General features: G+C 41.8%; 1 protein-coding gene and 1 pseudogene across 1 annotated transcript in view; one reads left to right on the top strand and one right to left on the bottom strand.

The window, feature by feature from the left end:
- Positions 1-17,875, top strand: part of SLC16A1 (solute carrier family 16 member 1) — a 35,938-nt gene extending 18,063 nt beyond the window's left edge. Inside the window, exons 3-5 of the mRNA XM_019730400.2 lie at positions 3,965-4,108; positions 8,648-9,514; positions 12,262-17,875. Coding sequence (XP_019585959.1) covers positions 3,965-4,108; positions 8,648-9,514; positions 12,262-12,536 — 1,286 coding nt within the window. The 3' untranslated portion in view covers positions 12,537-17,875. The remainder of the gene's footprint in view (positions 1-3,964; positions 4,109-8,647; positions 9,515-12,261) is intronic.
- On the bottom strand, positions 6,488-6,781 carry LOC109446717 (large ribosomal subunit protein eL37; annotated as a pseudogene).
- Positions 17,876-25,209: the final 7,334 nt, after the last annotated feature.

The raw sequence follows: 25,209 nt of genomic DNA, 5'->3' as shown, positions 1-25,209 counted from the left end.
AACTTTTGCTGTGTTGTTCCACTACTGTATTCTGAAACAGAATTGAGAAATTATGAGGAGGCCTAATTTGCTCCCCCTTCGTATTGTTGAGCCTAAAATAGCTCTCAGAAAAATGACTTATGCACCACTGATATTTCTAATTGCTTTCTGCTAGACTCTTGAGATGTAAACGTAAAGATTTTTAAAAATTGATGTTGGGAGAATTAAAGTAAATCAGGCTAACCTGAATAGCATAGTTCAAAGTCTCAGGTGAAAGCTTTTCATGGTATTAGAAATAAGGAACTGAATAAAATCTCCCCCTTGTTCCTTGTGATATTATTAGTCCTAAAAGCATTTTAGCTGCATGTTTAACTTAAGTTTATCATTCTCTCCCCTCTGTCTTCTTTGACATGTTATGAAGGAAATGTGGAGACGAAATTGCTTACTTAATAACATCATTTAACATACTGTTCATTTCACCTTGGCATATCAAATCACAATTTAACATGTAAAAGGAAAAACCCTACCATAGTACTTAAAATATATAGTTATTTAGTTAACAGAGATTCTAAAGCCAAGTGTATTTATTTACTGGGATTCACAATGTCTCATGTTGTTTATTACATGTTTTCCCTTCCGTTAATCTTATATTTTGGTGGCAGTTTAGTACCTCAGATTATTTTCATATATAGCTCTTTAATAGCCAATATAAATGTTTCGTATTTTGACTATAAAACCTTAGCCTGAGGCTTCTGACCTGATGGCCAATTCAACTAATATTTTTAGTCCTCTGCACATATTCCAACTAGGCTAGGTGTTGTGAGAGAGAACACTGGTCTTGAACCTTGCCTTTGGGAGGTTTAGAATCCTATTGAGACAATAACAAATTTACGAAACAGGAATAAGTAGTTGAAGTCATAATTTAATTAAGTGGATAATTTCATTGCACGGAGAAAACGTAATCTGGTTGCCTTAGAGAGAGATGCATTGGATGACTGAGAACAGGAGTGGGAAGACTTTTTTCCACTGTACATCTTTTTGTGCCTTTTAAATTTTGAATGTAAGCCTGTTTTGTCTATTAAACTAAGTACTTCTTTAAAGAACTTAAGTGCTAAATATTAGTACTTTTTTAATAAGTTCAGAGAAATCAAAAGGGACTTTGGACATTATCTAGTTTCTGAGAGCCAATCACTTTGGAGGCTTTGAACTCCATCTGCCAGGACTTCTCATCAGGTTCTGACTGTAATCGCTTGAAGAAATTGGTATAAATATGACCCAGAGATACTCCAGGTGCTCAGGGTATCTTTAAGCTGACTACAAACCAGAGCTTCACATGTTGCTGTGCCAGCTGCCAAGAGCTTGACAGCCACTTGCATTTTGCATCAAAATTAAGTGATGTCAGTTGTGCTAATTGCACATGACACTTTCTTTTGGGCAAACAGTTAGTTCTTTGTCCTCGCCCAGAGATAACTAGCACATTTCTCTGAGTCTGTGTTCTAATAGGCCTATAAACTGTACCCCTCTCTATTTTTAATGATGGCTATTGGGGCCATCCTTCCTGAAATAACTCGGAAAGACAAATTGCCTATCAGGAGCCTTGTGGCAGAATTCTTACTAAATAGGTTCTTTTGTTTTGATTGGCTCTTAAGTGGTATGTCCCCTCAGAATTATCATCACGTTTACAACTGCCAGAATCCCTTAACTTGTGCATTTGGGCCACACCCTCAACACTACTATGAGCTGGAAGTGGTTTAGTTTTCCTTTTTTCAGTGCTTAGATTCAGCAATACCTACTGATGCTTGTTAGAGTGTAAATATATTTTTCAGAGGAGGAGATCTTAGTTGCCTACTTTGGTTGATTTGAGTTTTTCCTTTCTGTCTTTTTAACGTGAAAGTGTAAATTTACATGTTTTCAGTTCCACAGTGATGTCATCTTAACATTTCTATTTAAAATACTGCAAACTTTACAGCATTAATTTCTATTTCACGGAGTGTGGCAGTATTTTGATCTTTGTAATACAGACTATACTGACTGTTTTATGAGTAGTTTATATGAAAATATTTCATGAGTGAGTATTCTTTCAGTATTTACTTCACCTTACACAAGCCATAAGTTCAAATTATTCCCAAACCATCTGTGGCCTAATTATTTTCATGAAGTGACTTAGAAAGTCAATGAAAACTTCCTTATGCATCTCCTTGGTTGAGCCTGGAGTTTCTCCTGGCAGCCAGTTATTGACCCAGCCCCTTAGAAAGACGTGGTACTCTGCAATACTAGGACATCAAAAGCTCTAATTCCTTTTTGCATACACGCATACACACATGCATATCATAATTAGAATTTGGGTTCTATGGGGCCAGAACCTGTCTTTTAATCTTAAAACACCACACTGCAACTCTGGATAGTAATAGAATATAAGTAACTGCAGAATTTTCCATAGTGTTTATGGAAATAGAATATGTCAACATATGATCAATATATTCTGAATATGTACATTATATCTATATTTTTAAAAATAGACTTACCATTCTTCTAGGGAGCTTAGAATAAACAATAAGGTCAGAATTTACTATGTTAATAGAAGTGAAATATGATTTGTATGTCTTCTGCTTTATAACTTAGTTCTAAAACTGGAGTACATACAATGGGGAGAAAATGGGCTGGATTTGAAAAATAGACTGGGTCTCACCAGCTTTGTGACTGTGCAAGTTCAAACCTCAGTTCTTTCTTTCCTTCGTGTCCCCTTCCCTACTGATGCATTGCAGTGACCCTTTCTTATTTATAGTCATCTACCGTCACCGCAGACAAGTTGTGTCATGTAAACAAAGTTGTTGTTTCCATAAGTTCATATTCATGAAGTAGAGACATAAATATTCTTGTAAGTATAAATAAATGAAATTCAATGAATGTCATTCAATCTGTTATCAGCAAATAATATTAGTCTACTTAAGAGTTGTGTTATAGCTTTTAAAATATTGTTTGCTTTGGATAAGACTTTCTTATAATTAAGACAAAAATTTGGAAAAGGGGAATTACAGATCATACCAATTTGTGGCAAATAATGAGAGGCCATTTGATTTTTGTATTCAAAAACTGATACATGGAATGCATACAATCTTTTTCTTCCTGATTCTTAGAATACTTCACTTTTTATTTGCTTCCTTTTCTCACATTCAGGAAAAACTGATATTTTTTAATGCATCTATTTAGCTGAAGAAATTTAATCTGGTTTTCTTAAATAACACTCCATTTCCTATCCTCTTGAGTTGTTAGACCCAAGGACATTTTGACCATTCTCTGACTTAACCTTCTCCTGCAAGCACTGTTTCACAGTCTTGCTATCACAAAATAGTATAATATAGGCATGGAACCAGGTTAACTCTGAAAGACTTATTCAATTCAGTACCTGAAACATCCAATGTAATTGGAAACAGTTTTAAATTTAGATGTCTTAATTGCAAAATTACTTAAACTTGGAAAAAATAATTATGTATTTTGTCTTTTTTACTTTTTAAAAAATATGACACAAACCACAATTATGATAATATGTAAATAATGCTCTAAAATCATCTCATCATATGAGTGTGCCTGTCCAAAAATTAAAACAGAACTTACTAAATATATGTTGACCATATATCTTAGATAAATCAAGAAGCCTGTGAATACCCATTACCGAGACATTTTCAGCCAGTCTGCCTTATAAGAGAAAGATTAAGGGTAGACTAGTGTTTTATATTTTAGTAAAATCCCATCTAGTATTTCTAGATATAAAAGATACACAATCAGTGTTTTTTTAGCCTCTTTATTTTCCAGTACACGTACCTATGACTATGAAATAATTACCGAAAGCAGTCTTCTTACCATTGCCTTTTGTTGTATCTGTTTATTTGGTAGGACTTGTTATATGTAGTGTCATTAATGCCTTGTGTAGATGTGAGGGGTAGGTTCCTTTCCTCTGTACCACTAAATTTTGGTTGTCTCTTAGGTCCTATCAGCAGTGTCCTGGTGAATAAATACGGCAGTCGTCTAGTCATGATTGTTGGTGGCCTCTTGTCAGGCAGCGGCTTGGTTGCAGCTTCTTTCTGTAAGAGTGTACACCAACTTTACTTTTGTATTGGAGTCATTGGAGGTGAGTTGCTGTTGATTCATTTTCCACTATTAATTTATTGCTGGCTATTTGGTGTTCGTCTTTCAGATCTCTTGAGTGAAATTCCTTCCTTATAGAAATTACTTGATTATCATTTTGAAGAGCTATAAGTACATTAAGAGTACCAGAAACAAACTTTTAAAGAAATTTCTGTGATCCAGTATGTGGTCATTGTTTATTGAATGAATGGATGGATGAAGGAATGAACTGAAAGATGATTGCATCCCTTGTCCCAAGCGTAGTCAGTGGTGGTGGATAAAATGTGTCTGGCAACGTGTTGCAAAGGTGGTCGCTGGTTATTGTACTCATTACCTCTTCCTCTCATGGGGAACAGACTTCTATTGGAGCAGGAGAGAGTGTTAAACATAAATAGGGAATTATCTGGGGGTGGTGGTGGCTGTTAGTTCAGTTGGTTAGAGGGTAGTGCTAATAACACCAAGGTCATCGGTTCGATCCCCGCATGGGCCACTGAGCTGCACCCTCCTTAAAAAAAACAAAAACTATCTGATAGAATGTCCATATATATTTCTAAGTGATAAAGGATCCTCTTAATAATCCCTCCCCCCCTTTTAATAGCCAAATTAAGATAATGAACTGCTGGTGAGTATAATAAAGACTACTCGTCACTTCACAATCCAGAGAATATGACTATTAACATTCTGATATATATCCTTCCAAACTTTATTCTATGCATCTATAACCTTTCATTAGAACAAAAAAGGGTCAGATTATGTATGTTTTATAGCCAGTTTTTTTCACTTACTAGATCATGAACATCTTTCCATGTCATTAAATATTCTGATAGAAAACATTTTTTAATCTCTATTCCATTGAACACACACATACATACATACACACATACACACACACACGCACACACACCATAATCTTATTTGACTAGTCTCTTAGATATTTATTAAATATTTAGGGTTTTTTGTTTTTCCACTGTTAGTAAAATAGTATTATGTTAATAGTCCTTTGTGATCGTGAATATTTTCTCAGAATAGATTTGTAAAAGTGAAACTTCTACGTTTTTTAAATACATATAAGTTAACTTCCCTTCCATAAAGGTTATATTTAGTTCTACCACTATATGTGTGAGATAATATACCCTTGACAATAATGGGATATTATGTTTTTTAATCACTGCCAATTAAACAGATGAACAAATCTACTGGTTTTAATTTGTATCTCTTTGATTATTAGGAAAGTAAATGTTTTTATATGTTTGTGGCAGTATATTTGGGTTTTTTAAACAAAAAGAGCTACTGTTGTTTATTGATTTAAGAATAATGTATAATAACTCTACGTGTTAAATTATTATCCTTTTACATGAGAGTTATTCTTCCAAAGTAATTTTTTTTAAAATATTTAATTGTGGTAAAATACACCTAAAATTTACCTTGTTAAACATTTTTACGTGTTCAGTTCAGTGGTGTTACGTATACTCACATTGTTGTGCAAATATCACCACTATCCATCTCTGGAACACTTTTTTTTCCCTAGGACACTTCATCTTGCAAAACTGAAACTCTGTACCCACTACGTAATAACTCCCCCTCCTCCCATCCCCCACAGCCCAGGCAAACACCCTCCTACTGTCTGTCTCTATGAATATGACAAGTACCTCACATAGGTAGAATCATGCAGCTTTTGTCTTTTTGTGACTGGCTAATTCACTTAGCATAATGTTGTTTTGTTTTGTTTTTAACTTTGTATTTAAGTGTGTTTTTCCAGGACCCATCAGCTCCAAGTAGTTGTTTCAATCTAGTTGTGGAGGGCGCAACTCACAGTGGCCCATGTGGGGATCAAACCGGCAACCTTGTCGTTAAGAGCACCGCGCTCTAACCAACTTAACCTGCTGCCCCCAGCATAATGTTTTCAACGTTCATCCATGTTGTAGTATGTGTCAGAATGTCCGTACTTTTTAAGGCTACATAATATTCCATTATACTTACCGGGGGTGCCAAAAAAATGTATACACATTATAAGAGATATTATCTGCTCATGCAGTTCACCTTCGTCAGAAGTGTCTGGATGCTGATAGTAACCACTTTGAGCACCTCTTGTAATTGCAGAAGTCAAACGTGACTTGTATTCATCTTTTGTTATTGGTATATAGTGAGTATTACAATTAATAGTTTTTTCCTTTCTTAAAACGTGTACACATTTTTTTGGTACCCTCTGTGTACACCATATTGTATTTATCCATTCATCTGCTGATGGACACTTGAATTGCTTCCACCCTCTAGGTATTGTGAGTAATGCTGCAGTGAACATGGATGTACAAATATCAGTTCTCAACAAATTTTTTTTTTTTTTGAATCAAAATATGTATTGCACAACTAATCATTGAAATTCTTAAGAGGAACTGGATGCTGCAGCAGCTGCCCTCTTGGGTTTAGGTGTTGTTCCTTCACGGAATCCATGCCCGAATCTGCAGTCTACAATTTGTAGGTGCCTCGTCCGACCAGTCCCGATGGCGTTTCGTCTTGTAGCCTTAGCACTCCAATGGTGCTTTCTCTTCTGCGTGGCACGCTAGCCACATTTGCCACAAGTAGACTTCTGAAGGTGGTAGGCGTTAGAGCCACAGCTGCGGCATAACTGGTGCGTCTTATTGCGACACTTTCCGAATGATGACGTTCCCTTCATCATCTGGCCGAGACCAAAGAGCTGAACAAATCTTTTGCTGTTAAATTTTGAGAAAATTTTTAAAAATTTACCATTTTCCCACTTTGTTCCCTCTTTAAGTGTCTACAATTTTCAGGTATTCAAAATTCTCAGTCTATGATTTCTTTTATGTTATTCTTAGAAAGGTGTTCTCCACTCCAAGATTATGAAAACATTTGCCTGCTTTTTAAAATACGCTTTTTTTATATTTAAAACTTCTGGATGGATGAAAACATTTGACATAAAATGTGAAGAAAGAACTATAACTCTGTTCCCACGTGGCTAGTTTATTTGCTCTTTTATTCATTCTTCAAATATTTATTGAGCAACAAGCATGTCACGTCAGGCACTGTTCTAGGTGCTGTGAGGACAGAGTGACACATTGGGCAAAGGCACACTCTTTCATGGGAGGAGACAGCTAGTATTGCTCAAATATATGAATAAATAAGAAAAATATCAGGTTGTGATAAATACTAGACAAAGCCTCAGAACCATATTCTGACGGGGAAGGACTGAGTGGTCAGTGAAGGTGAGGGCTCACTGAAGAGAAGATCTTAACAGAGATCTGAGCAACAACAGGCAACTAGCTGTGAAAAGCGAGGGGGAGGAAGCCGTACCCGGCAGCAGGCTTAGTGCGGGGGAGGATGGTCTGGTATGAGGTCAGGGAGCGAGGCAAGGGCCAGGGTAAAGGTTATGAATAGAAAGCCCTTAGGTTTGAAATAGGGGTGTGACAGCTCTGGTTTATCGGTTGAAGCCTCTGTGAATAGCTTAAACATAAATGGCAGGGAGGCAGAGGGGGCCAGGGAGAACATCTAGAAGTTATTTGATTATACTAGCGCTATTTATTGAATAATTCTTTCTATAGTAATTTTTCTTTTTTTCTTTTCTTCCTTTTTTTCCCTTCAGTAATTTAAAATGTCACTTTTATCTTACATTAAACGATTATATATATTTCAGGTATGTTCCTGCACTTTCTATCCACTTCCACTGATCCATGTAGATTTCCATATTCCTGAGTCAGAGCCACACTATTCTAATAGTAGCAGCTTTTATTTGTAAGTCCATTTAAGTATCCGTTATGGTTAGTCCCACTCCTCCTGCACCACCACAAACTTCCTGGTCCACTCCATGTGTTCTCTAAGTATGTTTTAGCCGTTCTACCTCATCTCCACAGTGAAATGCCCTGACAGTTTCATTGGAATCACATTAAATTAGTGCATTCATTTGGGGAGAACTGACATCTTGTCAACGTGTTTTATTATCCAAAAACGTGTGTGCATGTCAATTTTAATTCTCCAACCCTTCAGGAAAGGTACACAATTGTAGTCATTATAAATTGTACACTTTTTAGTTTTTCGTACTATTGTAAAAGGAAAATTCTGTGTTGCATTTTCTGTTGTAAAACCATTTTTCCTCTATTTGATGATTGTCTACTGAATGCTCGTCTATGATTATAGTGATCCATAGAAGGCGATTTTGGAGATTTGAAAAATAGGCAGTTATTCACCTTTAAATACTATAAATAACAATAAAAATGCCTGATATGTATTGAGTGTTTACTATATGCCAGGCACTGCTCTAAGGGCTTTACGCACAGCAGTGCTGTGGGCCCATTTCACGAAGCGGGCAGGTCAGCGTGTCTGACATCACACAGCCAGTGTGATGCTGGTGTTTGAACTCACTGGTCTGGTTTGTAGAGCTCACACTTTACACCCCTATACAATTTGTCCTCTAATAATGGGGATTTGTGTCTCCTTTCCATTATTTATACCTTTATTTTACTTTGTCCGGTTAAGTGGTTTTAGAGATTTGACATTTATGACAGTATTTGGTTCTTTCCCCTCCTCCCAGGTCTTGGTCTTGCCTTCAACTTGAATCCAGCTCTGACCATGATTGGCAAGTACTTCTACAAGAAACGGCCGCTGGCAAATGGATTGGCCATGGCAGGCAGCCCTGTGTTCCTCTCTACCCTCGCCCCCCTCAATCAGGCTTTCTTCGGTATCTACGGCTGGAGAGGAAGCTTCCTAATCCTCGGGGCGTTCCTACTCAACTGCTGCGTGGCCGGAGCTCTGATGCGACCGATAGGGCCTCCAGCAACCAGTACAGAGAAATACAAGTCTAAACAGACCCTTCAGGAAGCTGGAAAATCTGATGCAAAAATAGTGGCAGGTGATGCAAGTACAGATCTCATCGGAGGAAACCGCAGAGAGGAGAAACCATCAGTCTTCCAAACAATTAATAAATTTCTGGACTTGTCCCTGTTCACTCACAGAGGCTTTTTGCTATACCTCTCTGGAAACGTGATCATGTTTTTTGGATTATTTGCTCCTTTGGTCTTTCTTAGTAGTTACGGCAAGAGTCGGCATTACTCTAGTGAGAAGTCTGCCTTCCTTCTTTCCATTCTGGCTTTTGTTGACATGGTAGCCAGACCTTCTATGGGACTTGTAGCCAACACAAAGTGGATAAGACCTCGAGTTCAGTATTTCTTTGCTGCCGCTGTTATTGCAAATGGAGTGTGTCACCTGCTAGCACCTTTGTCGTCCAGCTATACTGAGTTCTGTATTTATGCGGGATTCTTCGGGTTTGCATTTGGGTGGCTCAGCTCGGTATTGTTTGAAACACTGATGGACCTCGTTGGACCCCAGAAGTTCTCCAGTGCTGTGGGATTGGTGACCATTGTGGAATGCTGTCCTGTCCTCCTGGGACCACCACTTTTAGGTATGTATAGTATGTCTCCCATCCATGCTTCGGTTAACATAAAACAGGCTTCGAAGATTGGGAAGGTGATAGAAAACAGAGACCGGTGAGCTTCTTGATGGTAGAGAGCAAGTCTTTCTCATTTCTCTACCCTCAGTGCTGACACAATGCTTGCCACAGCATAATTGCTCAAATACAGAACTGAATTAAATTGAACCATCAAGCTGACGGGGGAAATAATTTTTTACTAATGACATTATTTCTTAAAATGTTTTCTCTTTGTAAAACTTATATGCTTATTGTACAAAAACATGTAAAATAGACCCCACCTCTAAAGCACTGGTGGTAATTGGCATGTTAATAATGGAGTTTATTTTAGTAGTAATAATTAAAGTAGTAGTAGTAATAATAATGGCTACCATGTAAGCTCCTAGTGTACCAGGGACCGTCCTAACCATTTTCTGTATCGTCTTATATCTCACAAATCTGAGGCAGGGAGGGACTCTTAGAGTTCTCACCTTATATGTGAAGAAATAGAGGCTTTCAAAGGTGAAATAATTTGCCTTAAATCACACAGCTAGTAAGTGAGTATATAATTTGGGAACTAGTTCTTAAATCTTTTAAATTAATAGCTCAATAGATAATACATAGTGAAAAAAATAACTTAGCTCTCCTTCTGGATGTGACTCATACTTTTGAAAGTATGATTTAGGATGTGAGTGAAGATACATAAAGGACCTACAACTGACTTTTGATAATGCTCTCTTCCTCATTTGATACCCAAATGAGTTGCCAAGCCCTGTCAGTTTTCACTTCCTAAATCTCTTTCCAATCTACCACTTTCTCCATCACAATACCTCCTTATCCATAGTTCCTATCTCCTATCTGGGCTGCTCCAGTAGCCTCCTAACTGGTCTACCTGTATCCACTCTAGCCACCTTCAATCTGTTTATCCTTGCAAATGTAATCTGTTACTCAGCTGATTAGAACTCCCAGCTGCTGCCCATTGTTCTTAGGCTGAAGATCAAATTCCCCAATGTGGCCTGCAGTGACCTTTGTGTCCCCCCATTTCTTTCTTTCTTTTTTTTTTTTTTTAAAGATTTTATTGGGGAAGGGGAACAGGACTTTATTGGGGAACAGTGTGCACCTCCAGGCCTTTTTTCCAAGTCAAGTTGTCCTTTCAGTCTTAGGTGTAGAGGGCGCAGCTCAGCTCCAGGTCCAGTTGCTGTTTTCTAGTTGCAGGGGGCACAGCCCACCCTCCCTTGTGGGAGTCGAACTGGCAACCTTGTGGTTGAGAGCCCACCAGCCCATGCGGGAATCGAACCGGCAGCCTTCGGAGTTAGGAGCATGGAGCTCCAACCGCCCGAGCCACTGGGCCAGCCCCTGTGTCCCCCCATTTCTTGATGCTCACCTTGTGCTCTCTGCTCCAGCAGCCTGGCCCTCCTCCCACCACCTGCCTCTGCACCTGCTGTGCTCTGCCTGGATCCTTTCCCCACCCCCTTTCTCCCAGAGAATTCCTAGCCTCCTGTAAGTCTTAGCTTACCTGTTAAGAGAAGCCTTCCTGACCCTACTTACTTGCCACAAACCCCTGTTTTCTGCCTTCAAACCTTCCTCGTAGCACGCATCACAGTTGATGTAATTATTTGACTACCATCCCTCTTTTCCACTAATCTGTAGCTATTATCTCTTTTGCTCACCCTTCTCCTCAGGGCCTAGCAGACCCAGTCTCGTGTATGTAGAGGCTCAGTCAAGACTGCTGAGTGAATGATGCCCCGAGTTAGAAAACCATATGGACTCATATTTGAATTGGTTATATTAAGTCCTTCGTAGGTGTAGAATAGGGTTGTCCAGAGTTTATTCCTTGAGATACAATTCGATGACATGCTAATAGATTGCTTTAACAAGGATTTCATGGCCTGACGAAAGCAGTTTGGAAACACCAAGATATAAGTTTATTACCAGATCTCATAAAGTCTTTAATAGAAGATACGCCATTTCCCAAGATAATCTGACTTTGGAAACATTAGGGAGCTTCCAGTAGCACAGTGGTTACGGCACAGGCTTCCAAGTCAGGCTTTCTGGGTTCAAAGTCAACCTAGTTCACTTGCTATTATTATCTTATACATATTTCATAAACTATCCATATGCTATTTCACTTTTTATATTATACATACTATATACTACTATATTAGCTTGTCACTTACTAGCTGTGTGACCTTGGACAAGTCACTTAAGGTTTCTGCAATATACAATGGGAATGATAGAATCTGCCTGTTGTGAGGATTAAGCACTCAGAATGGATCCCAGGAATTGACTGCTGTTGGTAACTTTTTAGCCTAAATGAGTGTTCACAGGATCGCTCTTTGGAAAATGCTGATGTCAGAGAACGAGCATGGGCCTGGAAGACTGGAATTAGCTCTGTGACCTCGGGCAAGACTCCTACACGTCTTTCGAGCAACAATTTTTTTCCACTGTGTATTGAGAAAATTGATTATAGGTGATCTCTAGGTATTTTCCCAATTCAAATTTGCCAAGATTTCATTATTTTCAAGTTGCTGAAAATAACAATATGCAAGGCCATCCAAAATCAAGTATGACACCATAAACAAAAATCAGGTCATTTTTAGCAGTTCCTTTTAAAACTAATTGTCATTTGTGGGCTATTGGAGGATTCGGTTGGTATCTTTCTGAGTGGATCCTTCAGCTTTATTTGGAAAAGGCTCTCCTTGTTTATCTTTATGCACATAACTGTTTTGATGGTTTTCCAGGTCGTCTCAATGACATGTACGGAGACTACAAGTACACGTACTGGGCCTGCGGCGGGGTCCTCATTGTCGCGGGAATCTATCTCTTTATCGGCATGGGCATCAACTATCGACTTGTGGAAAAAGAACAGAAAGCAGAGAGGCAGCAGAAAAAAGAAAGTAAAGAGGAGGAGACCAGTGTAGATTTTGAGAAGCCAAAAGAAGTTACGTACGCAGCCGACGCTCCAGAGCAGAGCGGCTTAGCAGGAGGCCCCAAGGAGGCGGAGAGTCCAGTCTGAACACGTAGGGCCAAAGGGTAAACGGAGCAGCTTGCGACCCACGATATCTGAAAATGTTCTGCTGGCCTGTGATCTGTCTCCCAGTGGTGCTCAATGCGAATACTGGACATTTGTGTGGAAATCCTCCCAGGTGTTCCTCGATGGAATTTTTGTTTCACTCCTTACCAGTAGCCTCAATTAAAAATACCATATCCTTTGGAGACGGAGTGGTTGACAAAGAGTGAGGAAAGGAAGTCGGGTATTTTTTTTTTTTTTAATCTTAGCTTTTAACAGTGTCATGAAGATTGTAATATGTGCCTTAAGTTTTAGTCTTTAGAATCTTTAGGGAGCCTTAACTTTTTAAACCATTCTGCTGAATTCATCTATTTTAAGTGTTCCGTTACAAGGAAAAATAATTTGTTTGATGCAAATCTAAAATTTAATATTAATCTTGCTTCCCTGTTATTTGTAATACAATGTCAGACATGATCACTGAACAATTTATGGATAGAAATATTGGTTGAAAGTTGGGGATTTTATGAAATCTTGACTAAAATATTTCCCTTGCATCGATGGTTGCCTGGCATATGTGCCTGCTTGCTATATATTTAGGAAACTTAAGGCATAAAATTTTGGAAACATCTTGGCTGTTCCAGACACGTTGTACTCATCAACACCCCTCGGGTATCTTTTCTTAGGATGGTTATTAGAAGCTAAGTTCTTGAGAGTTGATTTCATTAAATTACTATTTTTTGCACCCCTTTTTACAGACACATTTTGAGTGGTTATAGATCATTGTCCCTTTTGAGGTCAATTAGTATTATTTTTTTCAGTGTAAAAGTTAGTATTAAAATATACAAAACTATGTATTTGTGCCTCCTTGGTAAAGATAACATATCTAATTAAATGCAGACATATTTCAAACAGCAGCTGAATTCAGCTTAGGTTTTACTAAAACCTCAGTTAAACTGTGAGACTGGGAATGGTTTTGTTGTTGTTTTTCCTGAATTTTTTTCCCCTTTGATTCATAGAAGTTCCATTTATATCTGTGTGTAGCTTAGAGCTGTGTGAGATATTCAATCTTTGTGTGTTTAGTTTTTTTCATTTGTGTTTTTTGTTTTTGTTTTAATGTTTGCTAATTACAGAGAGCCAGAGAGATTTGGCCCCAGGCAAACCTGTAAGGATAAGATTGGGAAATTGCTAAGTATTTTTAGTTCAATAAACTGCTTTTCTTTTTCCCCCAGAGGTCTTGAAGAAAATTAGAATTATTGGACACATTCTTACTCTCCAGACAAACCTAAAAACTTTGTGACCCCTTTCACTTAACCTGAAAAGTAGAGAAATGCATTTAGTATAAGGATAGGAGGGAAGATGGACCAGAATGAAAACTAATATTTTTTTACCTACTATCTTTTAAATTGAGGCAGAGTAATGATAGACAGTCAATGAATTATATATTCAATGTATTTTAAAATATTATTGTAATTGACAGGGTGAAAGTATAGATTAAAAACCTTGTAAGAGGCTGGCTTTTCCAAATAAAAATTTTTTTTTTTTTGAAGAAATGTTTCTTCCTCCAGATGTTTTATTTGAGAAAAATATTACTGTGTTCATTTTTATTATTAAGATTTAATTTGACCTTTGCTAATATTAAATTTAATCATTCAGCTTATGTGCTTTGGGCTTTGTGTACATGACTTATTTTAAATTGATTTTTTTCCCCTTTCCTCTTCTTTAAGGCAAGCAAGAGGGGAATTTTGAAACAACCTCTCTGAAAGCACCCAGAGCAGTTAATCGTAAGGACACAATGAAAAGTCCCTTCCCATGCCTGAGTGTCATGGCAGATGGACGAGGCATTTACAGGAGAAGCCTGCTGTGACTTGGCAGGCTGGCTCCCGTTTGGACTCTGCCATTTTCCATGGACCCGAGTTCATAACCTTTATGTGCTTCTTTCCCCTTCTATAAAAACGACGATCACCATCAGTGAGGAAATATAAGGAATTATGGGAAAGAAGAACTAAATGGAGCTATGTGTAGGCTTAGTTTCCCCCCATCCCAATTGTTGAGCTCCATCCACACATAATCCCTTGCTTGGTCTTTGTTCATTAACTGAATCTTGTTGGTAAAGTGAGGGGTTTATGGTGCAGAGTAACCACCACTTGTTAGAAGGAAGGGTTCCGAAGTTGCTGTATTCAGAAGCAAGGGTTCAAAACTGGAGCTAAACCTTTTATCACCCAGTCCAACTGAAGATACAGGCATAAGGGATTTATTCAAGATCAATGTTGGTAACAGAGCCAACACTAAAACCCAACACGGGCCTACTCTGCCATCTCCTCCTTAACAATCAGCTAATCCTCTGTGTTGCCATGCTGTGCTCTACAATGGAAGCACCTAGGCTTTCTAATCCAGTCTTGTCCCTTACTCCATGTGAAGACTGAGTTTTATTTCAGTTCACAGTTTCGGTGACTGCTTTGGGAAAACGTATGCATAGAGTACTTGCCTATCTTTGTTTTTCTCGACCCCACACCCTCTGTAAGCCACAGAGAGAACATATACAGCTCGTAAACAGCTCTGGTGCCCAAAAGGGTTTGAGTGTACGGTTCAAGAGTGTACGCGGAAACAGTCCACGTCAAAACTGGAAAATCATTTAAGGACGGATAGGCTAGAAACTGCCAATGGTCCTGGTACCAAATGAGACTATTATCATGTTATATTCAAGTCTACCGAGAAATTATCTTAAGTAGCCAAGATAAATGAATAATTTCTACAAAAAGTATTCAGGAAAGGACGACCCTGACTTGCTAGAGGAAATTATGGACAATTCAGAGAGGTATTTTATCCCTGAATTAATCACATTGATGAATAACCTGGATTCCTGGGTTGCCTGAACTTACTATTTTATGTTTGTACCATAGAGATACATGTCAATATTTATCCTGTATTTTAAATAGGAAAAATATTGTTAAAAGCCATTTAATATTTTTGTATGACCCAATGTTTTAATGTATTGAATTTCAGATTGATAAACTGGGTATTGGTTTGTCTGAAAAATCCAAATATCTGGGTTTTACCTTCCCTAGCAAATGGGTCACAGTATGATAAACTTAATAATCAGGTGTGTCTCCTCCCCCCACCCCCCTTTTGGTTGGAAAGATGAGGAAGGGTTAACAGTAAATTTCCATCTTTGCAACATGGCTTGTTTTAATAATCAGGTCAGACACTTGCCTAGAAGACATGAAGAAAGAGGTTAATGATAGGTATTCTTTCAATACCTGACAGGAAGTAATAGCCCGAGCTTGTCTGACTTGCCCAAAAGTGAGCAATTAAGCCAAGTTGCTTCAGAGTTGAGAAGCATCTAAGGGAGTTTCAAGCACATCGCTCCTCAAATGTTCTAGCTTTATTTTTAGATCCAGTCATCTTTCCTCCATTCAGCCGAGGCCATAGTGACAAAAGCATTCAAATCAGAGTAATTGGTAGAATATCTCAGTGGAACAGCAGTTGATTTACTTATTTTTTACTGACGTTACTCTGACCTGCTAGTGGAGGCTGGGATAGCGAGCAAAGCGACCAGCCTGCTCCTGGCTGCTTAACAATGGAGGCTGCCTCGGTTCAAACAGGCTGTGTGAACCTCAAACAAGTTACTCAACCTCCCTAAGCATCAGGGTTTCTTCTTCTGTGAGGTGTTAATAATTAGCGCCAACCTCCCGGGGGTTGTCATGAAGGTTAGCTGATAAGTGACATCTCCTGTGAAGCAAGGGCTTAATAAGTGCAAGCATCTGACTATTTTTTTTTTAAATCAAAGAAATTAATACTTGGGAAAATGAGCTCTTCTAATTTCCAAGATGGAGCCTTACTTGGAGAGGATAGTGTGAGAATAACTCTTGAAGAATATTAGCTGAATGATCAAAGTTTCCTTTTTGACCAGATCCTCCTTTCGTCTTATAAATGCAATAGTTTCTTGGTAAATGAATGGACGAAACTAACAACTCACAAGGGTGGTGCATATATGTTCCGCTCCTGCAGTCCCAAAGCCCTTCCTCTCTCTACTCCAACGTACACGGCCTCCGTACACGGCCTCCGCGGGAAAGACAAGCCCGACTAGCAGATAAACTTCCCCCTCAATATCTCTGAGTCTAAACGAGAACAAATATAACTAGTAACTGATGGCGACTAACGTTCTTTTTCCCTAGTAATGTCCTTAACTTGAAAGACTGGTAAGGTTTCTATTTTCCCTACTCCATTGATAACATGATTTAAATTATAAATTATCATCAGTTGGTGGCTGAATAAATGGGCTTAACATTGGCAAACCAATTTCATAATCTTTGTCAAGTACCATGAGTTCACATCTTTTTCCTAAGAATTCCACGTTTGGAATTTATATCAGAAAATTACGACTGTCTTTGAAATTATCCGTTTATTTGAAAAATCCTACAATGTGTATCAGTAACTACTTAAATGGATGGTATGCAGTTCTTAAGAGATAAACATGGTACAATGTTAAATGAAAAAGCAGAACACAAACTGCCATGATGTGTGTCTACACATATGCATAGTGCACGGGATGAAAAGGACACACAAATAACGCTAATCATTTTGTGAGCATAGTAAAATTCGAGGTGACTTTTCGAGAAAGTGAAGCTGATGATTATTTATAAGTGGGTTATTTTTTCCTGCTTCAAGAGCTGCGTCTGATGAAAAGGAAATGAATGTGACGTGGAAGAGCACAGAGCACAATGGTCTCAAGTTAGGATTTCATCATTCAGCTGCAAGTGAATATTGAACTTAGGAATTAGGAAGCCAGAGCGTTCAGCAGTTCCCCAAGTCAGTTACCGTTGTCTTAAACAGAAGTCAATATCAGAAAAAAATACATGGACGTCACAAAATGCAGGAGGAGTATTTGCTTGTCTGCCCAGCAATCATTTGTTTATTTACCCACAAGCATTTGCCTGGCCCTTCCTACGTCCTAAGCATTATTCCTGGGCTTTGAGAAAGACACTCAGTATGTCTTCCCATTGTTAAAAAACACAGACAAACCAAACTGGAGTCGCTTTTGTTAAGCCCCATCACCAAACCAAAACTTAATAACTAACCTAACTGCAGGTTCGGCCTCTCCCAGAAGTGGAATTTTAATCCAATCAGGAATTTCCTGATCAATGTTTGTGGGGTAAGCTGCCTGATAAGACCCGTCTTCCCCTAAGAGGTGTCCTTGCCTGAAATCCACTCTGAGCTGTTCATTCCCACCCTCTGTGCTTAGAAAACCTTCCATTTTGTACAACTCATCTGAGCGCCCTTTCCGTTGCTACATGGGATGCTGTCAGATTCACGAATCCCTTAATAAAGCCCATTGGATCTTCACATTTATGTGGTTGCATTTTGGTTTTTTTTAACACCATGCATCTTACAATCTGGCAGGGGAAGGCAGACAGTGAACAGCAAGTTATAAGGAAAACAGCGGTCTTCACAATAAAGCAATGGCTGTAAGATCAGCCCTCATTAGTTCATTCACCTAAACCGAATGTTCGGAGCACCTTCCACGTGCCTGACTGCTGGCTGGACGGGATGTGACTGAACAGAACCCAGTTCCCGGCACCCACAGCTTCTAGGTGAGCGGGGAAGACGTAGTGAGTGCTGGGAAGAACTTCACATAACCCACCGGAAGGCCTAAGAAGAGCCAGAATACATTGAGCAAGTTCATTTCTCTGAATCTCTGGTGAAATAAACATAATAAAACTTGTGAGGATTAAGTGAAAGGACACCGCATACTGTTGCCTGCATAGTAGTGGTGTATTGAGCACAGAATAGTTTTCAAAGTCAAAGCTGAATCTGCTTGAATATTCTGCAATGCAGAATAGCAAGTATCAGTCAAATCATCAAGAACAAAGAAGAGCTGGTAGTATTTGTATAGCTCATAAGAGTTTACAGAGGCCCTTCGAGTATATTCTATCATCTGATTCCTGCAAAATCCTGGGGGAAGGGAGATAATGAAAAATACTAACGCTTTAGCTGGGCCTTCATCCTAGCAGGCCACCTCCCCTGCTGTCAGAAGAGCACAGCAAGACTGCAGACCGTTCAGTGGCTCGAGCTGAAGCGTACAGTGGATGGGAGTTGGAAACACACAAGAGCGGAAGAGGCCGAATCCTGGGTAATCTGGAAGGGTGGTTAACGACCCATCACTACGGCACTGCACCAAAATGAGTAAAACGGTCCTATCCCCAACCAATTCACAATCTTACAATGCTTTTCCTTGGCTTTGGAATTCATAACATGGTTTCTTCACTTGTGGATTTCTTTTCCTAATGTGCTTTACTGATTCCAGAATTAAAAGTTTGCATTTCCTGGCCAGCCCGGTGGCTCAGGCGGTTAGAGCTCCGTGCTCCTAACTCCGAAGGCTGCCGGTTCGATTCCCACATGGGCCAGTGGGCTCTCAACCACAAGGTTGCCAGTTCAATTCCTCGAGTCCCGCAAGGGATGGTGGGCTCTGCCCCCTGCAACTAAGATTGAACACGGCACCTTGAGCTGAGCTGCCTCCCGGATGGCTCAGTTGTTGGTTGGAGCATGGGCTCTCAACCACAAGGTTGCCAGTTCAATTCCTCGAGTCCCGCAAGGGATGGTGGGCAGTGCCCCCTGCAACTAAAATTGAACACGGCACCTTGAGCTGAGCTGCCGCTGAGCTCCCGGATGGCTCAGTTGGTTGGAGTGCGTCCTCTCAACCACAAGGTTGCCAGTTCAATTCCTTGAGTCCCGCAAGGGATGGTGGGCTGTGCCTCCTGCAACTAGCAACGGCAACTGGACCTGGAGCTGAGCTGTGCCCTCCACAACTAAGACTGAAAGAACAACAACTTGAAGCTGAACAAAACCCTCCACAACTAAGATTGAAAGGACAACAATTTGACCATTGTTCCCCAATAAAGTCCTGTTCCCCTTCCCCAATAAAATCTTTAAAAAAAAAAAAAAAAAAAGTTTGCATTTCCTGAGCTTACTCTGGCCCGGTCCCAAGAGGAAGTGCCCAGCAGTCATTAAGCCAAGAGGGGAACTGGGCTGGGATTTAAAAACTCACCTGGGGTGCTGGCAATCTGCACGTGCTGATTCTCAAGAGGTTCATAATGGTTGTTGTCACTAGCTTTATCTCTTCCTTTCTCATTTTTTTTTTCGTTTAAGGCCAAAGAAAAGGGCCTGAGTACTTTTATGCTTTTTATATGCTTTTCAGAATGGGAGCAGGAGACACTTTTTGATAACAACCCTTTTCCTTTAAATTCCAAGTAGTGATGTTTCTCAAATGCTACGAATGAGCAAGAACAGCCCGCAGCAGGAGCTTTTTCTGAGCGAGGCACGTGGAGGGCTCCTGAACTTCCACCTGTGCCCCAGCCTTTCCCCATGTACCCGTGTATTTCATCAGTTGCCCAAACGTGTAGATTAAACTGCTAACTGTTTCTTCTTTCCATCCCCTCCTTTTTCCCTGCCATAGGCTTGGTTTCTAACAGCCTCCCTACCTCCATTCTCACCACCTCCAATCCTGCCTCAATGCTGCTGCCAAAATGATTTCTCTAAGAAAAACAAATCTCAGCTCCTTTTATAACTTTAATAAAAGCGATAAAGATAAAACTAATAAAACTCATCTAATCATGTCACCCCTCTCCCTGAAATCCTATAGTTGGAGGAGCAAGTCCGAACTCCTTTGCGTGACCCCAGTGCCCTTTGGATCAGCTCCTTAAACCTCCTCAGGCTTATCTCGCCAGTCCTCGGCCCACATCCTGCTCTCCGGCCCAACTGAATTTCTTAGTTCCTCTCGTGCGGGACTTTGTTTCAGACCTCTGCCTTCTACAGGGAACTCGGGCCTGGAAACCCCGTCCTCCTTTCTCCACACCAACTCCTATTCATCCTTTGAAACTTGGTTCGTGTGTCCTCTTACAGGAGACCTTCCTTCCCTGATTCCCCAATTTGTTCTGATTGCCCTTATACCTTTGTGTCAAATCCCAGGCCGCTGGGTATAAATTTCAGATAGGCACTTACTGAGTCTTTAGGCAAGTTACTTAATCACTAGGCCTCAGTTTCTACATCTGTAAAATGGAACTAGTAATAGAACACCATACAGGGTTTCATGAGACTTAAATAAGGCAACAGCTATAAAACCCTCAGCATAGTACCCGACACAGAATGCTCAGTATTATCACTGCCTCTGACACAGACAGCTCCCACCACTATTAAAGGGTAACTGTCAAAATGGTAATAAAATCATGACTCTCATGTAGGTAAAATAAACACATTTATATAACTCATCAATTAAGGTAGGACCCAGGCAGATTTTACAACTGTTTCAAATGAGAATTTCATTTCCGGAGGTTTATTCTCACTACCGACTAAAATTCCTTTGACTCACCGCGAAGACAAACAGTCTGCATCACACGTCAGACAGGAAACATCTGCACCCTCATCAGCCCTCCACACGTGAACATCCATCTCCGCAGTTATACAACCACCCGGCAAAACACAACACAGATCCCTGCGGAATCAGGTAGCACGCAGCATTCCTGCAGGGAGAGGACACCCAGCAATCCTTTGCCCATTTTAAAGTCTTTCACAGTTTTTCCTAGAACCGCAGTGGATTGTACTCCTTTGTTTGCTTTTCGAAACCCCTACTGGTCTGTGAGCTGCTTGAGATGAAGGAACAACACGTACAGCGAGAGGTTCCTTTTGACTTTAGGAAGCTTCTGCAGGAAGTGACATTTGAACGGGGCAGAGAAAGAAAAGGCTACATTTCTCCTAGAGAAGAGCATCCAGAGAGAGCTGTGTGGGGCCACAGCAGAACTCACTGGCAAGCATGGGCTAGACACGGAGTCTGTGTCAGGAAGATAAAAAGATGAACGAAGTCTGGTCTCTGTTTTCAAAAACCTCTCAGTCTGTTGACACCATAAAAAGAGATCAGGGGCCGGCCCGGTGGCTCAGGCGGTTAGAGCTCCATGCTCCTAACTCCGAAGGCTGCCAGTTCGATTCCCACATGGGCCAGTGGGCTCTCAACCACAAGGTTGCTGGTTCAATTCCTCGACTCCTGCAAGGGACGGTGGGCAGCGCCCCCTGCAACTAGCAATGGCAACTGGACCTGGAGCTGAGCTGCGCCCTCCACAACTAAGACTGAAAGGACAACAACTTCACTTGGAAAAAAGTCCTGGAAGTACACACAGTTCCCCAATAAAGTCCTGTTCCCCTTCCCCAATAAAATCTTTAAAAAAAAGAAAAAGAAAGAGATCAACGCTTACAACAGAGAGTCATGAGGGCCCTAAGAATCCCCGAAACCAAACTTCAAGGACGTGAGGACAGAGCGTTTCCCAAGCCCAGGTCTGATGAGGGGCCTGACAGGAGAAGCCTAGAGGAGAGGCCTGTGAGTCAACCTCGGAGAAATGAATGAAAAGCCTCTGTTCTACTCCCGTTACCAGACCCCTTCCCCCCTTCCTATGTTTTGCTGGACTTCTGCTGGCAGATGGATGGCAGTGGAGAATTAATGTCTGAGTTCCCTCCGATATCTTGGAACGGAAGTCCTCATGACAGGCCGGAGAACCCTGCAGCACACCTGAAGTCTTGCTTAGGCAACCAGCGCACTTCAAGTTACTGCAAAGAAAATGGTGTTCACCTGCTGAACAATGGTATTTTGAAAGGGGGACTAAGCAACAAGGAAACTCAGGAAAATGTGTTCTCCCCTAGGATGTAAGCTCTGTGAGGCAGGGAGTATATCTGAATACGCTTGTTATGTGATAGCACTCATTTGCTGAATATATAAAAGACTGAACAAACGAATGAGTCAATGAATGATTGAGGGGGTTGGGAGAACCAGCTGCCCTGTTCAGTGCCCTCAGATGCAGTCAGCAGAAGACTGGGGTCCTTTACATACTCGAGGTATCAAACAACTCTTTTGGTTTTCTCTGCTCCCCACTGGACAATCCTTTGGCCTCCCTTACCTTCAGCTGCTAAATAGGAAAGGATACGCTCAGCGGCTGGGCAGCAACATTCCAACCTGAGTGCCAGCCACGCTGTACCCATGAATTCTGGTGTGTACATCAGCCTCTCAGGTCCGTCAGGCTCCCAGGCTCCATACCACCCTGAGACACCAGCAAGACCACACCACGGTTAGTTCACCAAGGTGGTGCCACCCACATTGGCCTCCTGACCCACGGGCCTGGTGACACTGCCACCCCACCATCTGCCTCTTTTTGACTCTGCACTGATCACTGAAGTGTTTCTCCAAACACTGCCAACCTGGCCTGGCAAACTCGGGTCCAGCCATGGAAGCTACTGACGTGGTAGCCAGACAGCTGGGCTGCCTCAGCGGCCTCCTGCCCCATGTGTCCCATCTGGCTCAGCCCCAGCCCCAGCCTCTGGGGCAGACGCCAGGCACCTGAGCTGCTTGTGCTTCTCAGGAAGGGGCAGACACCTCGGGAACCTGCTCAGGACCTGCCGTGGGGTCAGCCCAGCCCACGGCCTGAAGGCCCGCTGAGCCTCCTCCCACACCTGGCACACGTCACACATATTCCTGAGGCAAGAGGGGTCATGGGCTCTGGGCTCAGAGAGACCTGGGCTCCGAGTCTGGCTCTGCCACTCATTGGCTGTGTGCTGTGCCTCAGTTTCCTCATCTGTACAATAAGGGTAATGATAGTTGTACCAGCCAGAGTTCAGTACAGGAACAGGAACCACTTGAGATATTTGAACAAAAGTGATTTGATCTAGATGGTTGCAGTGGTGGGGGAGGGATTTACTGGGGTGGTTGCAGTGGCGGGGGAGGGAAGGAGGGAAGGCCGAGTCTCTAGAACAGGGGTGTCCATACTGCGGCCCATGGGCCAACTGCGGCCCATGATCCATTGTTAATTGGCCCGCAGCAAATCCCAAAAATATATTTAGTTTACTTAAATAAACCAGGTGAGGCAATACGTACTTCACCTCGAGTGAGTGGCCCGGCTGTTTGTGTATTTTACCGCATATGGCCCTTGGTGAAAAACGTTGAAAAAAGTTTGGACACCCCTGATCTAGAACATCTGCTCCCTTGGCCTGGGCAGGAAAGGAAAGTGGGCATCTGGAGGTCGCCACTGTCACTACTGAGTTCCGGGATACGCTGACATGGCTGTGACCCAGGGGGCAGGCAGGGCCTCCACTGCTGCGGCCAGGGCTGGGGATGCACATTGGACCCCGCTGCGGGAGAAGACAGACGTCTGCGTGACGCTGCCTCCTGCCAGAGGGAACTGTGAGGGCAGAGAGGGGGCCCTAGGCCAGTCTTGGGGGGGGCGGGGCGGGAGGTCAGCGACAGCTTTCCAGTATTGGTGGTTTCTAATGAGAGGCTTGAGAACTAAAACTTAACCAAATTAAGCAGGAGGAAACAAGGGTGTGCGTGTGTCTGTGTGGGTGACAACGGTAAGTTCCACCTTGAGGGAGACATACATGTACAAACCCCTAGAAGATGGAGGTTGCTTGGCATTTTCCATGAGTGGACAGTTCAGCCTGACCAGTGCCGAGCAGTGGGTGAGAAATGAAGCTGCAGAGGAAAGCAAGGCCATGGAGATCTCACGGGACTTTCCTGTCACTTTGGAGAATTTCACCTTTGTCCTGTGGGCACTGGGGAGCCACAGGGAGTATTTAAGCAGGGAGAAGGATCGTCCTCTCTCTGGTTTCAGAAATACCACTGTGAGGTCCGTTGTGCAATCAGCTGGAAGAGGGCAAGACTGCAGGCTCGCCTTTCAGTTCGGATGTTGCTGTGTCTGGGCTGGAAAGAATGGTCGTCTAGAGGACGACGAAAAAGGCAGAGGAGATTCAGTGGAGTTTAGGAGGAGGCAGAGGCAACAGGAGGCGGGCAGGAGTGGGAGCAGGGAGGAACCTGGGGTGGCTGCCAGGTTTCAACAGCGGCACACCCGGAAGGGCGGAGCCCCCGTCCACTCTGGCACTTGAGCCTGGGGTGGTGCCCACCCACGGCCTCCCTGCTTCTGGACCGAGTTCACAAAAACCCCTTCCCTCCCATCAACTTTACGGCTTGCATGCAATTCAGTTCCACCAACATGTATTAATCAGCTATTATGTGCCAGGAACCACAGAAGCTTCTCCCAGCCTCACCTAAGTGAATTTTAACTGGATGACTAGAGGCTCTAAAGCTGGGACGGGAAGTTGCAGATGGACACACAGCCTGTATGCTGGCCCTCCCCTGTCCCCCAGCGCTGAAAGAACTGGACCCCTCACCTGTCATCCCCAGGACAGGAAAGGTACAAGCGACATCAGCAGGGCCATAGACAAAGCCCCTGGGCTCCAACCTCTGTTGGAACAGGCAGCCACCCCTGACCTCTTTCTGCTCTGAACATTGTATGTTCCTTCTGCTGTGAGATCCCAGAGGAAGGGAGAGACCCACCTCCTCATTCACCCACAGGACTTGCTGCTTGCCATCTAATAGATTCAGTCCTGGGAATTAAGGCATTTTCCCAGAGGCCCTTGTCAACAGGGACATTAACCCGTGACTGCCTGGGTAACATATTAACTTGCATTCGCTATCACAGTAGTGCAGGCAAATTATAAGACTGCTCTTATCTGAGCTGAGGGGAGAGGCCTGCAGTCATTCCAGGGAGGTCTGGGCATGGGAAAATAATGATAGCAATAGCATTTACTATTGAACCAGCACTCTCCAGTTCTAATTGCTAAATCTTTATAATTCTGCAAGGTAATTATT

The sequence above is a fragment of the Rhinolophus sinicus genome, linkage group LG14 (assembly GCF_036562045.2).
Source record: "Rhinolophus sinicus isolate RSC01 linkage group LG14, ASM3656204v1, whole genome shotgun sequence".
In the NCBI taxonomy this organism is placed as follows: Eukaryota; Metazoa; Chordata; class Mammalia; order Chiroptera; family Rhinolophidae; genus Rhinolophus; species Rhinolophus sinicus.
This window is presented reverse-complemented; position numbering and strand designations above follow the sequence as displayed.